General features: G+C 38.1%; 1 protein-coding gene across 1 annotated transcript; it reads left to right on the top strand.

The window, feature by feature from the left end:
- The first annotated feature begins 204 nt into the window (after positions 1-204).
- LOC136776214 (SET and MYND domain-containing protein 4-like) lies at positions 205-24,922 on the top strand. The gene is made up of 9 exons (XM_066731594.1): positions 205-565; positions 777-921; positions 11,856-11,962; positions 19,718-19,925; positions 20,695-20,816; positions 21,350-21,748; positions 22,424-22,625; positions 24,194-24,409; positions 24,484-24,922. The coding sequence occupies exons 1-9, from the start codon at positions 205-207 to the stop codon at positions 24,797-24,799; spliced, it is 2,076 nt and encodes a 691-aa protein (XP_066587691.1). The 3' UTR covers positions 24,800-24,922.
- The last annotated feature ends 124 nt before the right edge of the window (positions 24,923-25,046 follow it).

Here is a 25,046-nt window from a genome sequence, read left to right as displayed (position 1 = left end):
CTGTTCATGATAATTTATTTGAATATGCAAGAAGCTTGTGGAAGATCAAAGGACTATGGAATCTGACTACACGCACTGTTTCAGATCGAGCGGGATTGAAACGCAAGTGAAACAAGTGTAGATAAATCAGCCGTAACGACGAGCCTATTAAATTCATTGGGGGGAAGAGTGACATAAATTTCAATTGAGTGCTTAAAGGTGAAAATGGAGGAAGGGAATCAATTTTACAGAACGCTGTGCTCTTCGGAGACGGTAAGATCGGGGAAGAAAGGCTTTTTTCATGAATTTAGCGATTGTGTGATGGAGAATGTCGGTGAGACGTGGATAACGCGTATTTTTGGTCGTCTGGAGAATGACGAGGATCGAATACGAACCGTGTTTACTGATGGGAAAATAAAGGATGTCGTCGTAGAGACGTTAAGGCGAGTCAAGCCGTTCTTCAGGGACAAGGACGTCAATATTTCCAGATGTAAAAGGCTCGAAGGGTATCAGCTAGCCACTGCAGGCCAATATGAAAAAGCACTCGTTCTATTCAGTCAATCTGTACTGCGAGCTCCTCCAAACGGTATACTTTGAATTTTCCCCTGCCCTGCTATTTACCACTAAATAAGCTTCAAATATTTATAAAACATACTATGTTATCTTTGCTATTAAACTTTTAATTTATTTTGTAAACTTGTTTGGAAAGCCACAGAAATGCTGCTGTATTATACTCAATTTTTTATAGGCATACGTGTCCTATCTAACACTATGACTAAATTGTATTTTTCTTCCAGGAACACGTAGAGAAGTCGATCAGGGTTACTCGTTGACACTAGCTTTAGTAGGCAGAGCAGAAGTTTTCATGGCCATAAAAGAATACCATAATGCGATGGAGGATCTCGCTTTCGCTGCAGATGGAGATTTACCAACGAGCATACGGTAAATATTGACGCTCTCCATACCTCTAGATTATTATCGTTCAATCGTAAATTTAGTATCGAAGATGTATATATAGGTACTTTTTCAATAAAGCAGATAAAACGACATCGGAACGATGTACATCAACGCGAAGAATAAGTAATTATTTTCTAATTGACAAAGCTGATGGGATACAGGGAACTCGTGTGCTGGTTAAAGTTTATCGTATATCGTAAAAAGTGCTATCTATGCTCTTATACCAGAAACTTTAACCAGGTCAAGAACGAATACTATTACCTTTTTTGTTTACAAGGTTTCTGTCCTAGGCTTTGTCGTGGTAAAATACTGTCTCCTTTAAAGAGATGCTAACTTCCACACAACTAAGTCCTTTCTCACGCCAACTGCACGAGCATTCAAACCCTCTCAAAACTTCGCTCACGAAACGCTGCCATTAACCGATGAAAATCTTACGACGCAATTCCCTTTAATTCTTATAACTATAATGCGAACGCCAGGCTCTTTTCCAACGCGACAATTTTTTACCATCCTGCAGCACAGTAAATGGAAGGCTATGCGACGTAGTATATTTTTCTAAAATGCTCGCATTTCGGGTTCCAGATAAGCAAATGTGAAATGTAAATTCTCCCTAGAACGTAGAATGTGAAGTATGCAATGAATAATTTTAGTTTACTAGATGCGAGCAGGAGCAATGAAATCTTTGGCCAGGATATAGTTTACATACCAGAAGCTTATGCGAAGATGAAATTACGCTCGGGTAGGAGTAAATACGCTATACGAAATACCAAGTACAGATTCTGCTGGAGCACAAGTGTCGCTGCCCCTTGTACTGTGAAAAAATTAGCTGGTTCTTATCCAAACCGTTAAAACCGTCAGATCTGCGTTAGCTTGAGTTGTTATGTGCATGGATGATATATGTATATATACCTACGTTAGCATGGTAATTGCATATGTATGTTCCTACAGGTTTAGAATTTAATTCGTATATCAACCTGTAAACCCTAGACAACAGAGAAGGATTTATAAACAGAAAATATATAATGTATAGTATATATATATATAGTTGTAGTTTGTAACTGTAGAATAATGCAGGATTAATTTTGTTTATATACATATATATCTGCATGGTATTCTATCAGTTGGTTTATGAATTAATCTCGCACCTAAAAGACGCATGGAACACGGTTACGGGATGAAATGAGCAAAGCTTATGTAGATTTATAAGAAAAACCAACGTAGCTAAATGTTTTCACAAAGTAATGTAGTTACCAGTAGAGTTAATACGTACAGTAATAACGAATCTTTTAGATACACGAAAGCAATGCGTTTCGCATTTCCCGTTTTTAATTGGTTCGCTGGAAACACAGCGGGATGTCACCACAAAAATTGCCATTCTCCTCGCTAACGCTGCGGTTGTTTATATGCATCCCTGCAATGGGAATCCATCAACGGAGAAATGGATATGAAGAACAATTCTCAACGGCATCGGCTAAAGTGCCATGACTAAATTTCAACCGGAATTGAGGTTTAATAATTAATTTTAAGAGGCATATAGTCGGAATGCATCTCTTCCTGTAAATGCTGAAAGCTAACTGCTTCTAAAGGTACGTTTCGCATAGTATAAGCAAACAGAGCATCTGCGCGCTATAATATAATTAATTAGCTTTTATAACAGAAGATCCAACAATGGGGGAAAACCAAACATGATTTTTTCCATTCCCCAGCGTTAAAATACGAGAGCCTCATCGGCCTTCCGATAAATGATTCTAGAAAATGTCGACAAAGTTTCGTTCCAGAGTAATTTGTTTAAATTTAACCTTCGATATTTTCTAATTGATATAGTATAACAAAATAAAACTGACCGGTTGGCTGAACGGTGAACGAAAGGTTAATTGGAGTATAATGTAAAAGTTACAAAAACTATATTACAGATAAGCATCTAATGGTGATGAGATGAAAGAGGAAGAGCATAACCTTGATAGGCAACTGAGTGATGGATAATAATTAAGGAGGATGATTATTCTCACCAGTTAGCAGCTTAAATGGAGGATTTTAAGTTTCGATGAAAGGCTAATTAAAGTGGGATAAGAAAAACTCGACCGTGTATAATAGGTTGATGCTAATTAAGAATGAACGAGTTTCTAAACTCAATCGATTTGACGTATTATGATTAAGCTATTTTGGAATTAAACAGGAGTTCTGAAATAGCTTAATCGTCGGTGGATCTTCCAGTTACGCTTGACTATCGACGTGGCCGAAAAGGCACGCTTCCATTCTCATGCTGAAATAGGGACCACACTAAGCTCAACCACTATACCCTTGAATGTATTTCATCACGTCCCGCAAATACCAACTACTTCCTCTGTAGAGTGTAGCAACTCTCCCATGACTCAACTTCATTATCCAGGCTAACGTCTCTGTTTCCGTTGGTTAGTTTCTGACAATTTTCTACGGGCAAACACATTCCTTTTTATGGAGAGAGTGATAAAAATGCATTAAGCATCCCTTGGCCCTTGGTGATGGACAGACGTGGGTAGGTGGGATTCCCCAGCCTGTAAGGGAAAATAAGCTCGGTTAAAATCTCACAAAACAAATATGCAAGAATTAGTAGTGCAGCCGTGGCTTCTTCATTTCTGCCGTTGAAAGAAAAGTGGGATTTATAATTACTTGTGCGGTATGGTAATTATAGTGACGATGAGGGAAGAACGGACATTCCGAAAGCTTCGAGATGAAATTCTCAAAAACACAGTAGAGAAATCAATCGAATAAGCAAAAGCCTTGTATTCGCACAGCGAATTGGTTAAGGAGATTAAATCTGATTATGGCATGCAAACTAATCAAGCTAGTTTAAGGATTGAAATAAGCAGGGTAGTTTGACTCCGGGCTTTGGAGTTGCTGACAAGAAGCATCCACTTAGCACTGTGGCTACGATTGAAAGGACTCGTCTAGTGCAACTTTGCAAATGTTTTCAATAGGTCGATTCACGATGGCAAACTTGCAAACTTTAACTCGAGATTACTCGTGTACATTCCGCAATTAAATTATTTTTATCAATACAATTTTAATATGGAATGTACACACAGCACACCAAGAGAGAGAGAGAGAGAGAGAGAGAGTTGCAACATGTGTTTCTAATTAAACCTGTATGGAATAAAAATCTTACGGATCCATGAAAGCACGTACAGATGCTCGATAGTATAATTACTCGAAGTTGCACACACAATATTCGGAACAAATCGTAAATGGCCACTAGTTGGTACAAACAGTGTAATATCTGTCCACTATTGTAACATGAATAAGCAGTATAAAACGTAATTGAATTGAAACATTAAAAATATGCCCAATAACATAGTTGATAAAGTTACAGAGTAATTGTAGAGCATGGAAGATAGAGATAATTTTTAGTCGCGCAAATCGAAGTTGGCGAACTGAAGATAGAAATTTATGCTCTACTCGAAAAGCCATAAAATTAAATTATACCTATAGGTATTTCCAGACTGTTATTCTGCAGCTTACAAACCGAAGGGAAGAAAGCTTCGAGGAGACATGAAAAATATTTAAAATATTTTGATGCAAAAAGGTATAAAGTCGCTGCAATGAAGAATGAAGTAAGAGGGGTGGGGGCAGGGGGAATATAAATGTAGAAAAGGAATAGGTAGACTATACGCGAATCTGCAGGGAAGAGAAACCGCAGCAGACCTGTGTAAAAAAACAAATAAAGATTTCGAACCAGTTGAAAGCAGGGATTATCTTGGGTGTCGTATCGTGTACATTTTACCATTTTTAATCCAAAAGGATTACATCTCTAGCTATTCGTGCAATGAATAAGAACGACAATTGAATTAACGCTGTACGTGATAAATTCGCAGAAAGAAAATCTATCACCGTGCCAACCGGAATTCAATAAAAGCCTCATCCATCAAACCAATACTTTCACACGAGATTATAATCTCCGAAAGATTTTCACTTGGTCGGGATATACACGAAAGATTTGAATAAAATCTAAATAGTTATGAAAAATATAAGCTTTAACGAAATTGTGGTTGGTGCAAAGCGTACAAGTATGAGGGAAATTTTGATGAAATTTGCCCAATGAGTTAATCGAATGATTTATTACGTGGAAACTCTCTGGAAAATGTTAAATATAATATGCGAAAGAAACTTGATGGAATGCTAATACCGGAGATACCGATTGACGAGGGACCTTATAATATTGTTCAATCATCGTGAAATAGTATAAGGTAGAGCGCGGAGTAAGAGCTACATATCTTCCACCCTCTTTAATTCGGTCTTGCACGACTTTCTATCTTACTCTTAGTTGGAATTGGAACTCCTACGAAAGCATGCAAGCCTTTAGAACTTTGCGTTCAGAGACTGGAAATCGTCAGGCGTAACCATATAGCATCAGTATTCTCCCGTATAGCAAAGCGTAATCTTCTAGAAAGGCTGATTTCCTGTAATTTTCCAAGAACCTTGCGTTTACACGCTGCAGTAACTTCAAACATAGTTGGAAAATTATTAAAACGATTCTCGTCCCCAATAACATTATTTTGGAAGTAGAACGCACGCGAGCAATATTCAATATTCACGCGTCAGCAGAAAAATTCAGAATTCATTTGTTAGCGTAACATTCTACACACCTTTAAAAATGCATGCACGCTATAGCACAGCGCCTTTAGCGTTGATTCTTAAGTGCACGATAAAAAAGCTTTTCTTTTATTTACCAATGCTGCAGAAGTTGTAACATTTTGCACAGTATCTGACATTCGAGAGATCGTGCGAGCTTAGAAGCCCGAAGAAAATTCAAGTTTGGCAACTCAAGTTCCTATCTCTTGCACACTTTTCTACGTGCAGAGTAAATTAAGGATCGTAAGCTTTAGCGCGAGACAGAAGGCAATTAATTTACTAGGAAAGTCTGCCTTTCGTAATTTTCCATGGAGATTCGTTCTGTCTGGCGATTGCACTGTCGTCAAAGGAATTCGATAAACCTTTCTGAACAATATGAGTCCGGCCAAATAAAATATCACGGAGACATTGCACCGGAGTTACGATCTTCGAGTTTCCAATAATCTGCAGTCCCAATAGTCGCTTGAATCAAATGAATGCCAATCGCCAATATCCTACTTCAGCCTTAAATTTTATTCTATCCTACATCCGTGCAATTACAGATTTGTGACGTCGCGCGTCGCGCCCGAACAAAAGCAGCCGAAACAAAGAAGTGTCGGGGAACACCGCGGAAAACACAACCTATACTAATTACTCATTCCAATAATGCACTGTTATATCCGTCATGTACATAGCGTTGCAATTAAAGCCTCGCCGCAGCTTCATTTTCCACCGTTGAAATGATTAACTTTTCATCTCTGGCAACAATTTCGTTTAATTTACACTTTGGGGAGACATACAAAACTGATAGGGATGGGATGTAGTGTACGGAAGAGGGGAAGGGGGGGGGGGGGTGCTGAACGAAGGAGGATCGCGTAGAGATCCAAAGGTGTATTAGTAGAGTTACTTGATGCGTGGAAATCCTCGAAAGGAATTTCTATTTCTTCGTCGCGGCAAGTTTTCAAAGAAAAGGAGTTGGCGAAAGTTCGAGTAATTGGTTTTCGAGACTTCATGCAAAACTCTCGATGGAATGGTAAGGTTCACTGTTAAGCGTTGGTAAAATTCGTTTAGGTTTACAGAGTGTACAATGTCTTTTTCGTGTGTTTTTTTTTCTTCCTCCCCAAAAGTGAAACATGTACATACGCTTCTGCCTCGATCTCGTAATTAGTCGAGTAATTAGACCGCGGTGATCAAAGTTATTATTCATCGATACGAGCTCGAATCTATATGGGGGGCTTAGCGATAAGGAGCATAAAGATTCCCTGTGAAGAACAAAGTCGAATAATCCGACGAAAATTCCAATTGTCAATAATTAATGCATTTAGTCGTAGCTTAGTATTTCCCTTTTACCGTTTTTTCGCTATAAAAAGCAGCCGCTCGGAAAATTGCTATTATTCTCTTATTCGAGCATCGAAAAAACCTGTGATTTCTCATGCTAAAGCTATTAAAATAATGCGATGGTAGGAGTTTTATGCCCTTTTCGCGCAGTCTTATTTCACTCTGCTTCGCGGAGCTGCTTGGCGAATACGAGTCGTGAAAAAAGGGATTTAAAATGTGAGCAATAAAGTGCATTTACAGGCCGAACAGAGATAATACTATATAAAAATATATGAAAATGAAGTCTAGCTGTATAAGATTTACGTTTATCTTATGATACTTTTACAGTAGAATTTTTTATAGCCACTGCCCCACTCGTTATGTATAATTAATAAAGATATATAATTGAATTTAAAATTTATATCCTTTTGAAATTTAAATTACCTTTTTAAGTTGAAATGGAAATTGAACTTTTTTTTTTCATGGGCTACAAACGATGCGCGCAGCATTGTTTGCTTTGACCGTGATATACATTTATTTTCTAATGCCATAGCTCGAGATTCAATCAATACTCGATCTGACTGATAGTATATCGTACGGCGCGTCAAGCTACAAATGACAGGTATTACCTGTAACGCAGTTTTTATACTTAGCATCTGGTACGACGTACATAAAATTCTCATAAAAGCCGCAAATTGAAATAAATTGCTTTTCAATAAAAACTTCTTAAAGGTTTTGAAACGATGAATGATTTATTAGGAATATTAATGTTCCTCGCGCGGGGGATGGGATAAAATTCTGATGTAGTTTACAAAGCTCTTTTCTTCTCGCTTTTTATCAAAACGTTAACGTGTTGTATCATTAATTAGAAATTAAATAAGTAGTAGGATGCACGGAGAATAAAAAAGTAGCTCCCTCTAGGGAATATGCAATTTAGAGGGTTATCCTATACAGACTGTGGTTTGGGGTAAATTTTTTGGAATGTTTTGCACGAAGATCAAAAATAAAATAGAGAGTATTTCAACGAGTTCACATGTTGAAAGGCCTTCGAACTGAGGAATTCCAGACACGGAGAGCAACGAAATTCGTGCAGGGCTCCACGAAGATGCAAATGGGTCGCATATATATATATGTGTATATATATATATATATCATACTATATAGGTATATACCAAAGGTACATTAAAGGAATAGAAGAGACTGGCGTCTCTCCAGCTAAATCCAACAGTTCCATAAGGTCCTTTCAATCCTCTTGAGGGCCTTAATCCTCGCGTGTCCATTCATTCATTGCATTCAAACCGTGACCATGACTTTGAAAACTACAACTAGCTAAACAACTTTATCCCTTATCCTCTACTCTCGCTAGCTGCAAACCCAAAAGCTCGGCTAACGCGATTATAAGCAAGTCTGTTGTTTCTATCAACTCCGCAGTCTGACTAAAATAATTCACACGCCCCAAAACCATTCCAATCCACCATATTCCATTCCATTCATTCGACATGGCAATTTTCCGGTGAAAATCAGGAAAATCAAGAGACACACTTTGGTGATTAGAAAGAAAATATGGATGGGAATGAGACTTTGCCCCTGGTCGAAATTTTATTCTTCGATACTTACCATTTCTTCCAGTGATTAAGCCACCATGGCAAAACTGAAAACGGCTTTTTCTCGTTTTTATTACGGCTCTTCATATTCAGCCAGTTGACTTTTGCCTCACGTGCTTTTTTAAATGTTTTCCGGAGTTTCCAGTTTTTAGCCGAGAATTTTCAGCGCTCCACTGTCCAAGCAACGATTAAGCGTTCTCGCATACATTACGGTGAAACGTATAACCGAAGTAAACAAAGTGGCGCGAGCTAGTACCCGTACACATAAATTCTCAATTTTTCCGGTCAACCCTTAGAAATAACTCTCTGTTTTATCCATGAAGCTCGTAAAATTGCACTTAAAGTTCTTCCCTAAAATACTTCTTCGTCGCTGATTTACGATTTGAGCGCACGGTGCTAGCTTTTTCCACTTGATTTTATTTTTTTTCAGCTCTCAATAAAATAAGTTGCTGGAAATGTTAAAAGTTGCCGACCTGTTTACACACACTGTATATACTATAAGAGAGATCGGATCGTGTGTTACGCGTGAGATTGCCAAGTCGGAAACAGTAAACGGTCCTCGAGCCTCATCCCCATTCCTCGCGCTTATATAATAAGTGAGTGTTGTGTAAAGGGGATTGAACACAGGTTGGGTAGTATCATTTTTCAGCAACGTGTTGGGTAAAGCTCCTCTCCAGCGCAGACATTTTCGCCCGCATAAATTAACTTTTTACAGTGAAATCTTTTTCTTGAATTATGCAGCAGCTCTCGTTTAATTTTTATCCAAGAATTAAATTTATGAATAAATGGCCGGATGCGTGCTGACTGACACTCCACCTTGAAGGAGGATCGAAGGATGACATTCGCCAAGGGTTAATTCAAAGTTACCGGGCCAATTTGCTTTCTCGTGGGAGTTGGATTTGAGGCGACTGATGATGAGTGTGGCCTGTCATATTGATTTTCGTGATAAGCTTCGCCAATAATTTCTGCCCTCTTGTCGAATTTCGGTCCCGTGCATCGACTTGCATTTCCCTACCTCGACAAACTCCACTCTTCATCCTTCGTTCATCCGGTGCGCGCCTATAGTATATTATATACTCTATATATATATATATATATATATACACATCCACATTTATTTACACGCCAAATATGGTATTATCGGCTTTCCTCCAAAATACCGTGTTGACAGCCTGTTTACAGATTGTATTTGCGCGATCGACTCTTAATATTCTATATATTCATCAATATCCGCCCATAGATTACACTTATAGTTAACGCGAAAACTGATTTATCGACATGCATGTTAGCCCATTTATTACACATTCAGGCCCCATTAAATACAATTGACCAGATTATTGCCTGACAATTGACAAAAATTTCATCCAACTCGTCGCGCTACGTTTATTGTATAGAATTAATATCGAGAATGGCAAGATTATGGGGTTAAAGCGAGTATAACTGCATACATACATATATATATATATATATATACATATACATAAACGTAGATTTAACGAGGAGCAGATTCCTCCACTGGATATGGATTTAGCAGCGCTCTGCAAAAATCACCAAGAAAAAATTCAATATTATTCTTTTAGAAATCACATCAGACAGCTCTCTCTCTCTCTCGAGTTTCATCTCACGGGGGAGAAAAGTCTTCTCCTCGTTTGAAGCTTACCCGATTAAGAAGCTTCGTTTGTAAATGGAATTAGCGTAAAATCCTTTAATCAAGTAAATTGTTAGATTGGTAAGCCAATACAAGAGGAAAATAGCTCTTTATAAAGTGTTCGCGAAGCAGGGGTCGAGAGGGGATGATGACTATGACGATATTGGATTTTCTTTTAATATAAAAAGCGCAGTTCACGTTGAAGTATTGGTAGCTCGAACGGAGCAAGGGAAAATGAGGGGTTGAGAAGAGCCTGGTGGAAAAAATGTGGAAGCACACAATGGAACGCAGGACACTTGCAATTGGAGGAACTCGATGGCAAACGGCGCGAGGTATGTATTGTGGCGTATATATACACACATATATACGTATACACACAGAGCACACAGCATGGTATACCTCTGTATGACAAGAACGTCTGTCACGGTTGTTGGCTACAAAGCATCGTCGAGAGTGAAATTGGGATAATGGAAAAAAAAATAAAAGAAGCCTTGATATTGCGGCACGGAATAATTCCCTCCTTTTTTTAATAGCCTTTCAGTGCTTAAAGAGCTACGAATCGCTTGAAACAGCAACGGCTAAAGCGTCGCTACTCATCCGAGGAAAGTCAAAGTTTCGACAGGCGGCTGGGTCGCTTCACCTCGCGCGCCTGAGAAAAGGGAATCTCCTGGACATCTCGAATTTCAATTGAACGCAGCCTGTGTGTGCCTCTGCTAGCTGAATCTAGCTCTGTTTGCTGCTGACGTTGAGTCGGGTAAAAAAGAGAACGACCTTTGTTAAAATTGTATGAATAAATAAACAGGCTGGAGGCTTAATGAAACCTTGCCATCTATATTTTTCTCGAAAAGGGCATTCACCGAACAGTTAATAAATCACGTCGTCACCCGATCCAATATTGTTCTTCATAAACCATGCAACCTGACCAAACTATTAAAACTCTATATAATGTATATACATATATATATATATACGAGAATGCTGCAACGATACGAGAACGATTGCCAGAGGTTTTTGTTCATTCATAGGCTTGTTAACTATCATTCCCCTGCGCGTGACAATGCACGTGCAGTATATAGGGTTTTGTTTTTCAAATATCGAGTGCACCGACATCTTTCACCCTATAGCAGCGTGTACAGATCGATGCTCCTATTTATCTCCAGGTATTTTCAGTGGAAATTTCCTAGTCGGGTGGTGGTCGTTGTAACGCAGCACAATTTATCTAGCTGTCGCCTTTTAGCGGAAGCTGGTACAATTCACGCCGTGCAATAGCTGTACGGCGTAGAACCGAATAATACGACGACGTGGAAAAGAATTCCACGCCTGTCGAAATTTCTGTTTTGGCTCCTGGCCGAGATTACAGGCAACGCTGGCTTTCAACTTCTTACACAACCACTACATCAAGTATATACCCCAACCGCACAAAGCAAAAACTTCTCAACCGAATTCTAAGACACACATCTGCCCACGAAATAGACCAAGCAAATGTCCGGGAAAACTTGCTGAAAAGGAAAAGTTACGTTTACATCGTAGCACTCGGACAGCAGATAACTGTGTGAAAACATTTTCTTAATGGGAGTATAGCAAATCGAAAGCGAAGCATCAGCGTTTTTCCCAAAAGTTTCTCCTTCGAGACTCTCGCTGCGTGTAGCCTTATATCATCTAAGCTTTTTAATAATTATGCCAAAGAGATTTCTCTCTCCTTTTCTTACATACCTACGCATATATATATGCGATTTATTCGTCTCTTTTTTCTTTTATTTTAGAAAGGAAATTCAGCAAAAGATGGAAGCAAGCAAACGTTGCATAAACGAAATGGAGAAGGCTCTTGTTCCAGCTGCATCCGTTTTGAATGAAAATGAAGCACGAAGCTGTAAGTATATATATATATATGCGTTTCTTTTTATACCACTACCCTTTACAATAACATCAAATCACAACAAAATGCTTCCATATCTGTCGTGTCTCAAGCAGATCAAATTGACGGTAATCAAGCAAAAACCATCACTCCATTGTTTCCGATAAACTTCATTCTCTCTATCGAATCTTGCGTCAATCTTTAAGCAGCTATATTTCACACTGGAAAATTATTCCTCCGGAATACCATGAAGCTGGAAAGATTTAATAAAAAATTTATTTCGCAGAGGAAAATTAAATTTATCTTCAATATACTCTCTTTCCTCTCGACTCGAACTCTCTTTATATGGTATATACTGCAATTCTAGGATATTACCATTTATTTAGGATAGTGTTGCGAAATTGTATCTATCGAATTTTGCTCGCAATCGGGATATAAATATTTTTAAGGGCTTCTCCAGAAATAGCACAGAGTGAATTTACTTGTCTTATTGACTGTCAATATTGTTCTGATCATTATAATCAGTTTAATAGCTTATTTCTGCTCGCAGCCCTTGATGTTATTGCTTTTACGAAGAAATATCTAGTTTGGTTCGGTTAACACCATAAGCATAAGAGACGCTGTCGCTCAGTGTTCTCCTACGCTTCATCGATAACCATTCGATATAAGGGGAGAAAAGCGACTTGTGGAGCGCGGGAGTAGCTTGAGGAGAACGTTTATTTAAAGTGACGTTACGCCATCTTGTAGAAACAGAAAATTGAACAAAATGACAATTTGCATATTTTCCCTCTTCAAACCACTTGTCTACTTATCGATCGATACTAATATGCTCATGTACTTTGGAAATTGACAAAGTTACAATTAATTATGCAAATTTCGCAAGTTTATTCAATGGACGCTCTTGGAGCACTAGACCGCAGTTTTATATAAATAATCCAAGATCGCGTCGAGCACGTAAATTGTACAGCTACAAATCTGACCGAAAGCTGCTATAAGGAGTTAAAAGATAAAGGATATATATAGTTGATGCAGCAAACGAGAAACCATTGCTGAAGTATAAGTCGCGCTGTAAACTCACCTGTGGACGACATCGTAAGAGTTTTTAGTGTGCTATTACTCGGCCATTAAGTTACTATTGTTATAGGCACTATCCAGCCACGGTTTCACCACCGGCGTAAAACTGACGTGCGATATGCTCTCAATTACTTTCGTTATTGCCACCCATTCACTGACCATTGAAAGCTTTAGACCAGTAGCAGTATAGCTGCAGTATAGCAGCAGCACGACACACAGCTTTTAAAAAAAATCCGAGATTCATTATAAAAAGTGAAAACGAAATAGCGAATTATCGAGGTAGAAGAGACAAGGAGAGAAATTGAATCTTTAATTTCCCGTTGTAAGTAGAAAAACTTTGTAACCAAAAGCTTAACGAATCCTGGAAGAGTAGCGAATTCGGTTGGATTAACATTTATATGAAGGAAAGTTCTTGCTCAAGTCTGATCTCTCTCTCTCTCTCTCTCTCTCTCTCTCTCTCTCTCTTCTCTCTGACATTTTCTACCATCCGATTAAACTCCTTGTCCAAAAGCAGCAAGCAGTCTCTTGCGCAATAAACCTCGCATCTGTCGGAAAAAGCCTTATTCAAATCATACTCGTACGCCGGGCAAAGCTTTTAGATGCAAAAAAGTGCTGCATCCATTAAACTGCGAAACAACAGGATCGAAATTTTACAAAAGCAATGCTGCCAGTGATAAAAATTCAGGCAGCGGTGGTTTCAGCAACGATTGTAGGAATATAATCGAGAGACGTAGAAATCGATGTGGGCGATCGATCGTGAAGCGGAAAACGAAAGGGTTGGTTTTCACGGATATCGCGTCATGGCCTAAGAGAGGAGAGGGAGAGAGAGAGAACACCGAAAACCATCGTTACCATGGGAACCCATAGTCGATTTTGCCCGGGAGAACGGTTTAACTCGATATAGCTTTGAAAGGTACAGCAATATTATACGCAAACGTACAATCCGTTCTTAAGGACACGTCGCGCTCTTTATGCTTTCGTGCAGTGCTGACAATAGAAAATGCGTCGGTCGAGCTGTGTCCTTCGAACAACAGCACGAATCGCCAATGCGTGCTTTTTCCTAGACGCAATCCGGCCTTCGATAGTCCAAATTTTTTCTCCCTCATACAGAAAATGAAACCCTTTCCTACATTTCTCTTCGTCGTTGCTCTTGTTGGAACAACATGATGGAAAATTCGATTGCTATTATTTATTTACGTGGGAGAGTAGACACGTTCTCGTGTGTGTGTATATATATATATATATATATATATATAAAAGCTAGGCTCTTGGAAAAGTTTTGCGAGAAGCAATCAGGTAGTTTCAGAACACAGCGGAGCCTCTAACTCTGCAAAAACAATCTTTTTGCACGCTAATCCCGGCGTACGTATACCATTGACTGGTCGATCTTCGTTTGTTACTGTATCTATATATACCGTAGGATGGAAAGAGAGAATGTATAGACGTATAGAGAGGAATGGAACAAAAGAATCTCAAATATAGTTAGCTTTTTTACAGAGTGTCGCGAGTCGTAGAAAACTAGTGCGACTGCACTTTACCAGGGCAGCTGGCTAATGAGTTTCTCGGTGACTTTTTTATTCAGCTGTATCTAGTAGCACGATCAGGTTCGTTACGACTGAAAACAAATTACTCGCAAGCTCGAGTGAGCTATCGTTAAAGAGTGTTTTAGCGCTTGTTCATTGTACTGTCCGATTGTCCTGTTGTGCTGCTAAACCGAGGATGGAGGAAGTAAAAGTTTAGTGGCTCGTAAATTATAGCGGAGAAGATTAAGGAAGTATAGATAAGTCGCGAGAAGGTGTCACTAGGAATTATGCTATATAGATAGGGATAATTTAACGGCTGAGAGAGAAAAGTGATCAATTTGACGCAGCTTGGTTTCCGGTGCACGCGATTCCATGATCAAAGACGAGGAGTTTAAAAGCGTCCACCGGCTGAGTGGAATGTTGACTTTTTGTAGGTAGTACTCTTTATGTTAACAGAGCTTGGGTGAAAAGTTTTTCAAGCTTGAGTAGTCTCAAACAAGAGGGCAGGATTGTAACGGCGTTGTGCTGCGCTGTATATATATATATATATATATATATATACATGTATAGCTTCTCCTTCGGAAGAACGGTGGAAGAAAAACAGGAGATAGAGAATTGGGAGGAAAGATAAAAGATGGGAGAGGAGAACGCTCAGACAACAAACTTTTAATATAGTCTTCCATGTTCACTTTGTTCGAAACATTAAGCGGCTGCTTATGCGCGAGGAATTGATATGAGAGCACTGGGCTTTTACCAGTGTATATGTGTATATATGTATATATCAATAAATTTCTGTAAAATAGCTGCATCATATAGCTGTATCTGGTAGCTGGAGAAGGTTGCTTTCTGAATTTTCCACAAAGGCGTCGAATCTAAGTGCTCTTGCCACGGGCCAATTTCTTCTCTCAAGGGCATCGTGCTGCAGAATATTTTATTACCGAGATGTTCCTTAATACTAACTGACAATCGTCCAAAGTCACCTGGGTACCTACCCCCTTTTGCTCGCCAATTCCCTTCACGATGCTTTAGTTCGCGTTACAGTTAAAACGTTATCGAGTACACTTCTTCCAATCCCCCAAGTTCTCTCTCTCTCTCTCTCTCTCTCTCTCTCTCTCTCTCTCTCTCTCTCTCTCTCTCTCTCTCTCTCGATGTCACAGACGAAACACGCTGAATCATTTCTATGATATATTTTTTTCACTGGGATTTAAAAGCTCCATTCGTTGAATAGACCACACTGCTTCGGCGACTCTCTCTTAATTGTAAATTGTAATAGATGCAGGAGGTCACGAGGATATAACTAACTTATCCATTTGACACAAGTTGTATAATTCACGCGAAGAAAATCCAGTTAAGTGGCTTGAAATAATTATGCTAAAATCGTGCATTAACTTGTTCGCGGTGATTCATGCGAACTCTAGAATAATACCGTCCCGCGAAGGGCGATTTAAAACGAAAAACCAGAATTTACTTACGAATAGAGCTTCCAAATGCAGCCATTACTATTATTACACGCTGGCGTAGAAATACAAGAAACGGAATCCATTTATTTCACTTTGTCTGGTAGGAAGGAAAGCTCGGCAGGATCGTTAAACGCCGAATTAAAGAGTGGATACGCGAGCCTCTCTCTCTGCCCCCCCCCCCCCTCCCCCCAACTTTTACAATATGACCATTTTTTTCATTCAAAATATCGCCATTCTTTTATTTTTCGTCAACTGTCAGGCTTCTACTGAAAATCATAATACCACGCGTTATACGTGTACGAAATATATAAATAATGGAAGGATTAATGTGAATGAAAAACGACCATGCCATCTATTTCACATCGCACTGAAGGGAAAAAAGGGACAGGTTCTGCACTATAGCGTAAATGCTGAAATTCCAAGCCTTGAGAGTAACTTGGGTCAAATATATAACTCCGCGTTACGAATGATATTCACGTACTCTTGTTGATCAAGTACAAATTCTACTGAAACAATTTTTAAAAGATATTAATCTTTTAAATCTTTTAAAATGTTACTCCATCGTCAACACTCTCCTATAATTAAATATATCGTTAAATCTTTCTTTTTGAACCGATAAATTGCAGCCAATTAATCCCATCTAGGAAATAATTACAGTATCCACTTTAGTTAAATTGATGAAAAAAATGGGGCAACGCAATCTTTTTTTTTTTTTTTTTGGTTTTTCAAACACTCAATTAGAAGTAAAATATTCGAGAGTCTTTCTAATAACAATTCGAATAAACTATTTGCGTAGCTTCTATTTAGATCAGATCGCGCGTAGCTAAAAGTATCGACTCGCGAGCACATACCGACTAAAACAATTTGCTTTCATCGTTAAACTTTAACTTTACTAACAAAGCGGCGGTCTAAAGGCTACTCAAAATTTAGATGAAATTTCTCGAGTCCCGATATCTAGCCAGTCGTTTAAAGCTTTATTTTCTTTTCCACCTCATCGCCCAAACACGATTTATGCCATATATTCTCTTTACGCATAACTATATGCACTGAGGTTCAATTAAATAAAATTTTATTTCCAAAATTGTAATAGTCCTGTGAAATAACGACCGCTGAAACTTGTTAAACTTTCGAACATTCAAGCTTCTTGCAAGCAATGACCAATTTTGCGCAGCACAATGACAAGCAATTTGCAGTTTTCTAGTCACAATTCGATCGTTTATGTTTTCTGCATTATAAAGATTACAATATTAACGATCGTAATTTTCTCAAAGGTATAATCAAATTTAAGGAGATTAAGTATATATACTTAGCAAGCACGTATTATACTGTGTTGCTTATCTTAGAAGCTTATATATTGGAATAACATACTCTATCCTAGTGTAACATCGGCGAAGTTGAGCAGTAATTACTAATTTTTTTCATAACACTGTATAGTTAAGCTTAAAATTTGCTAAAACCTTCTCGAGCAGATATTGCAGTCAAAATGCATTTTAGCTTCTTACACTTTAGCACTGGGCTTTTATCATGTTTTACGTTTCAGATCAACGACTTTTGATGTGTATATAGTAGAAAAGTTATGAAGCAATTTATAAATTTTAATGCGCTTTATTACAAACAGAACGGTAAGAGATAGAAACTTTTGCCTGAAATTTCATTATGGCATAAGATGGCAGAAATTCCTCAAATTTTCCAAGGACCGTTTGTTCTAAACTCATGCTAGTAAAGCATTATTGATATCATCAAAGTACAAGCGCTAAAAGTTTGTACAGAATCTTTAGTGAATTTGCTGGAGAGTTTCTGCTCCCTAAAATATGCACACTTTAAAGACGTGTTAAGATAGACGTAACACCTGGAAAATATACATTGAAATGGTGCGATTTATGCGGGTGAGCTATATAGATAATCCGTGCTATATTATTCCTAACTCACGGCTAAATATTACGAGCAGCTTATATATGCGTTCTAATAAATTTTAAAGTTGAATTTTAAACGAATTATATATAGGACGTAAGTATAGTAACATTGCCTACCGCGAAGAGAAGATTACTAAAAATTGAACATCGCGTCTTGTTGATTTGTCTGCAGAGTGGTAGAGTGTACGGAATAAGCAATATATTGCGAGTGCAGCGAGGGACAAAAGTAAGAAACCGACAGAACAGAAAATAGTCTTTATCATTGCGTATGGGACGGAATAGCGAACAAAGCTTAGCCCGGAATACTAAGCACTGGAATGCTCTCCTAGCACGTACTTACCAGTCTTGCGCGCAGACAGGGATAAACGTCAAGATAGGAAATAATCGGAATACCACGTTAAAAATGGACCAAGATTGTCCTATTTTCCTAAAAGCCTACGTCAGAGTCTTGAAAATTTATCTCCGCTAAACCCTGACTATTCTATCAAATTTGCCACTGCAAGAAAATGCATTTATTGCAGCAAAACTGTACTCGCTGTATTACAATTTCGCTTATTCAAATTCTATCGGAGTAAATGTGCTGGAAAAATATAGTTTTCTTATTCGGTGGCTTTACGTTATACGAAAAAAATTAAACTCCCTCGGAAAGCCAACTCTAATTTTATCGGGATACCCTTCGATGCCTTTTTCTCATTCACTTCACATCTCAACTTCCTCCAGGAATGTTAACCTGAGGCTAAACTAATCGGCAGCATTGCGCACATTAGGTGAGTAACAAATTAAATTCCCCTGGCTGCAAATTCAAGATAAAGCTACTATACATCGTACTCAGGTGCTAGGAATGCCGTAACTATCAAGCTCCTATGCTGAAACCCTCGGACAGAATGATGCATTATTTGCACATACTTGTTTCTGCGTAATTCGCCAGAATTTATTATAACCATAAGATACGGGATAAGTGTAAGTGTCTAGTAAAATTCTTGGTTTATACAAAATATTAACAAGCGCGGTGAAAATCACAAAGATTGAGTTTATCGCTCGTAGTTTAAGCCTGGGTACACACACACACACACACACATATCCAGAGAGCTATTTAACGTTTATCAAGTGTATCATAGTTTGAATGATACTGCAGCTTGTATCATAAAATGACAATAAAATGCTTGATACGCAACAAAGCGTAACAAAGTTACGTTACGTTATTCCATTGCATGTCTGTACGCACCTTAGCACTTCTCTCCTGCAGTGGAACAGATTTGTATTCTGCCCGGCGCCCGTTTCCAATGATTGCCTTCACTCACTCGCTAATTGCGGACTACCTCAGCTCTATCCTACCTTCTTTATTTACATTGCCTTTTTTTATGGAGCAAATGTCACTGATTTCAAAGCTTATGAAAGTGCGCAAAGGCCATTAGTGGTATAAAAAAAGGACAATAACCCTTAAATAATGAAACAATGAAATTATAGAAAGAGAAAGAGAGGAGGGGGGAGAAGGAGGTAAAGGCAGGGTCGTTGTGCAAGTAATCAAGATTTTATAAGAGCTACTTTTAAAATAGTCCAATCCGCGCAAAACATTGGCCTTGCAATCAAAACTTTTCCAGAGCTCGACTGCGTGCTCAAATAAAGAAGTTAGCAGTAAAGTTTTTCAAAAAAATTCAACTGTACGAAAATAATACTCTCAGGATTATATATATATATATGTGTGTGTGTGTGTGTGTGTGTATAAAATGGAAAAAAAATGTTTTCGTGAATTGCAGGACTGTTAATAGATTCTTGGGATATAATTTTTAATCATTGCAGATCGTCTTCCGTCTATAAGCGTTGGCAGGAATCCAAAATACCCACACGCTTCCGTCCAGTTGGAAATACAGGAAACACATATGGCTGGGAAACAAGCAGTGGCAACCATGGAAATCAATCCTGGCGATGTCCTTGTAGTAGAACCACCTCAGGCTGGCTGTCTCCTACCTGAATTCTACGGCACTCACTGCCAGCAATGTTTCTCAAGGTACAAACAATAGGCTATTATCTGAATTTCAATATCAATTGTACCGTAATCCCCATGCATAAATACAAGCCATACCTCCCCAATCCTTAAATACCAACCGCAATTAGCAGCTGGTATTAAATGATTAATTTAATTTGAATGGACCAGAAATATAAATAGCCCTTAATGCTGCCCAGTAAGTGGCTTTTGTCTCAACGAGAAATCTATTCTCTCCTGGCTATTATCAGTGAAAAAAGGTAAGCTTTGGTCAGCCCTATACAGAAGTTTGAAGGCAAATGAATTTGCTTTGAGCTCTCTGGATTACTATATTATTTCATAACGTATATATGAAAGCATCGTGTGGTAGTATTTCGGCCTTTGGTTTGCTCAAAGTGAAAACTGAAGAGACTCAGCTGAGATAAGTGAAATTCTCAGTGAAAGACGCTAAGAATCTTTAATATGCTTCACTCGACCAAAAATCTACTCTCAGTTTTTTCTCCAGCAAATTTGAACGCTATGCATATTTTTTACTCCTCTCGAAGAAACTTTAATTTCCTTTCGTCTGACTCGCGTGCCAGAATCATATAAATACTAAAGTTTATTAAAAATTTCCATAGTATTGAGACAATGTACAGAATGATATTACAGTGAATATTCATCGACTAATTTGATCAGTTTTTCATCCCTTTCACAGACTAATATTTTGGCCCCTCTTTGCGTAATATAAATATATGATTTTGTGAAACGATAATGCATTCTCCTTGCAAAAAACAATTTTTCTCTCTTTTAGGCTAAGAGCACCAGTGGGCTGTCCCAATTGCAGTAGCGTGGCGTTCTGCACTAAAAAATGCAGAGACCTCGCAATTTCAACTTTTCACAAATACGAGTGCAAGATTTTAGCACTACTCATAGGTAATATCGAAGAAAATGTTGAATGAGTTCTAGTTTTACATAAAAAAAAAAAAAAAAAAGTGATACGTATGCAGTGACGAATAGCAATCTACCCGATAGAAATGAAATATTTTTCTGCAAAAACTAGACGAAAAAAACAAAGCTTTTAGCGAACGTATTTTTCCTTTTTTGGACTACCAACAGTACTGGCAATAGCATTTTTTATGTTATTTTATATTTATAGCACAGTGACGTTAACGTGCACTTTATTTTACGTGGCACTCGTTTTTCAGTATAAATACTGTACGCTGTTGGTCCCATAAACGCTTATTGAATATTTGATAAAACGGTAGCGGTTACTTTTAGACCCTATTGTGACACTGATAATTGAAATTGATGGAATGTCTAAAGTTAACTGAAAGAAATGCAACTTTTATCATTATAATTGTGTTTTAAATACGACGTGGAGTTTTTAGTGATCAAAGATAGATATTCCAACAGGTACATAAACGATATAGACTACCAAGAGGTTTATCTTTTTATTAAACTCGTAGGTTCCGGTATGAGTATCCTGAGTGCCTTAGCGCTTCGTATGGTGACTCAAGAGGGTTTAAAGAACTCTATGAAGATTCACGCCTTAGTGAGCAAAAGATCCGAAGCAGTCGAAAGCACTGGTGACAGTGTGTCCTCGATACAGGAGGCTGAAAAACTCAGTAAGTCCGCCAAAAGGAGACTCAGGAAAAAAAAGCTGAATGAATCGAAAACCACTAAACCTGGAGAAGATTCCGCTTCTGGAAATAGCACGGATAAGATCGATGTTCGAGTCTATGATTTGGTAATGCATCACGAGAAAAGATCCAGCAAGGATTTCTTAGAAAGGTCACTTATGGCTGCCTTCCTTCTTAAATGCTTGCAGAGGGTACATTTCTTCGAAAATACCACTCTGGATACAGGTATACGCATTTCAGCATCATTTCGCAAAATTGATTTATTCCCGATTAAATAAATCTCGAGTCATCTACCGATTCGATAAATATCGCATAAATCATTACTTTCCAACTCGACAATTTTTTCTTATTTAGCGAAATTTCGCTATTTTCCACGCATGGATTAAAACTCTCAATGAGCGTCCCTATTGAAATCGTAAATACCGCAGTCGCTTTAGATCTATTTATCTATAAACGAGGATCCTAAAGATTTACGAAAAAAAAAAAAAAAAAAAATACAGATTCTCATTATACCCTTTGCTTAAGAGCAGCAGCTCTTACATTGATGAATATAGTGGCCAGGTACTATAAGTATATAACTATGTCTTTTAATGAAAATTACGAGTGAAGGGTTCTCGACACAGAATTAAAGCGAAAAGACCGACGTTTCTTCATTATTCCGAGATAATTGTTGTTAAGGGCGTTAATAATGTAGAGAGGAAGGGAGGGGTAGAAAGGTATTTTGCGCGATGTATTGTTTGACCAGGAAAGAATGGAGTTTAATGAGCTTGATATAAGATCAGAGGGGAAAGGGTGGAGGGTGAGGAAGAGTCGAGAGAAGTTAATTTGGGAAAAAGTTTGAAGGAGCGTCGATGGTTTATAGAAGACCCTTGTCTTTTCTGAGAGCCCGTTGATTCGCAGAGGTACCGGGCGAAGAGGAGATCGCGGTCGGCTCTCTATTACTAAAGAATCTTCAGCTGCTACAGTTCAACGCCCATGAGATCTTCGAGATGCGCCTGGGTAGTTCGCATCGATTTCGTGGCAGCAGACCAGTCTACCTGGGGGTGGCGATATATCCTACAGTCGCCCGCTTCAATCATGATTGCTATCCAGCAGTTACCAGGTAAAAACAACAAGTTACAGAGAGAGAGCCCTCGTAAAATTCTAACAAAAATTTTTCACCCACATTATATCCCACATTTTATTTACAAATCCCCTCAAGCCTTATTCCACGTGAAAGATCGAAGCTGTCCGCAAAGGAAACAACTTTGAAAAAACTATATTAGGCTGTAACATCCCCAGCTCTTTCGGAGCGATGGCAACTAAATTAAGAGAACTGAAGCGTGTTGCTTACGGTAATAAGTACGGAATTTAATTTTATCTGTGCTCATATACCTTTAATATTCAGAGATGAAAGTTCTGTGGGATGCGGTTGGATATATTAAGTTTTAATGAAAGTGCTTTTTGTAATGCTAGATTCATGCCCAACGAGCAAATAGTGGAGAGAGTGATAATTATCATTAATGCTAAATTAAAGGAAAACGTAATTTTTCCGCAATTTATACGGTTAATCATATGACAGAACGTAGCTTTTTTTATCTCCACGCGAATGAATTTAAACATCAGCGTGGTAGATGATAGACGCAGATATATTTAAAAATACATTAGTAAACGGCTCCCTTGGACTCGAGGTTAAAGAGGATAAACGATCAAGCGTGAAACTTTAGTAAATTATTCATTTATCGCAATTTGTTGTAGAACTCGACAGGCTTCCATATAACTTGTATTCACTTTGACGTGATTAACGCGTTAATAATGTACCGTGGTAAAAGGCTGGGTTAACTAAGCTAACGGGCTAATCAGAGTGATCATACAAAAGTTTTGACTGGTTTGTAAAGTTCGCTTCGACCTCATTGCATTACATTCATACATGCATTAGTTAGCAATCGATCCTGAAAACTTAAACTCGTGGACAGTATAGGTATAACGATATATTATTGTACGGCGTAAAATTCAGCAGAGGATTTTTACCACGTGCGTGAAATATGAATTGTAACCACCTGTATCTGGATTTATTCGACACTAATGTTGAAATCATAGAGGATTTAGGGGAAAAAAGCATTTTTAACTGCAAAATAAATATAAAATCTACGCTACGCGCGGTACCGGTATGCATAAAAGGTACTGGTACGTGATGATACGGCTGCTTGCTACTCAATCCGCAGTACATATGCAAATTCCCGCACCTCAATTAAACTGGAGTATCTCCACTGACGTAATCAGATGCGGTAAACGAAAGCTCAAAGCCGCATACATTTTCCACTGAGTTTAATCGCTAATCATTACTAACAAATTAAGATTTAATTGACCATCCAGCTTTATATCTTTTGATAAACTTTCAACGCTTCGCTATAAAATTAATCGTTAAATCTTTCTATTTATTGCCTCGTAATTAATATTAATAATCTATATTTTATTTTAACACGAATATATTTGTTTGCAAGCCAGGAATAGATAATGGAAGTTATTGTTTCCATCCTTTCCAACTCTCCGTTAATCATCATTACTTCAACGTATACTATACAACACGCGTGTGTTCATTAATTAATTGGTAGCAAGAGATATTTGAGCCAAGAAAGTCTTACGCTACGGAACTGTGGCTTATTTATACAAAGCGTTATTTATTTTTAGATATTTCGTTGGAACGAACATAGTAATTAGAGCTACGCGTAGTTTAAAGCCAGGGGATGTTGTGGCTGAAAATTATGGGCCAATATTCACCAAGAGAAATCGATCTGAGCGCCAAAGAACGCTTGCTGGCAGATATTGGTTTCACTGCTCTTGCCAAGCTTGCCAAGAGGATTGGCCTATGTTTGAGAAGTTGACAAATGACGCGGTTAGACTCAGGTAGGATGGTAAGACGTTCTCACGTTAGTTGGTAGTTTGTACGACGTACATGCAAATATCAATAGTCTTTACAGGTGTCCTTCCAAAGCATGTAATCGATTACATCCACGGTTCCGTGACTCCAGCAAGCCAATCAAATGTCCTCAATGTAGGAAGGAATTTGATTTCCAGGATCGTATCAAGTGCTTGGAAGAATGCGAAAAAATGTACTCTCTTGGTATATCAGAGATGGAAGAGGAGAATCCAAAACAAGCGACTAAATTATTAATTAATGCAATAAAGAAGTTCCATGAAATGGCAGTGCCACCTCACAGGGATACGCATTTGGCTGAAATTGCTTTACAAAGTTGCATGACAGACGAGGGAAATAATTGGAAGCCAACATTTTAATTTTTTTCACGATCAAAGCCAATTTGTAAAAACTAATTTACTGTTCGTATTAATAAAGCCTGGAACGGCAAATCAATTTTGATAAAATAAAATCTCATTTACCCGTTTAGAGTACACTCTTGTTAATATAGTATATATAGCCTGGACTGCTATTATATATAATCATAAATATAGTTAAATTTAATAAATACGACATGATGTTAAATCCCAAAAATTGACACAATATATTTCCTAAAAAATTCATTGC

The sequence above is a fragment of the Prorops nasuta genome, unplaced genomic scaffold (genome assembly GCF_024137725.1).
Source record: "Prorops nasuta isolate Cenicafe-Biocafe unplaced genomic scaffold, Cenicafe_Pnas_1.2 PNAS00009, whole genome shotgun sequence".
Classification (NCBI taxonomy): domain Eukaryota; kingdom Metazoa; phylum Arthropoda; class Insecta; order Hymenoptera; family Bethylidae; genus Prorops; species Prorops nasuta.
The sequence above is the reverse complement of the archived record's forward strand: the minus strand, read 5'-3'. Positions and strand labels throughout refer to the sequence as shown.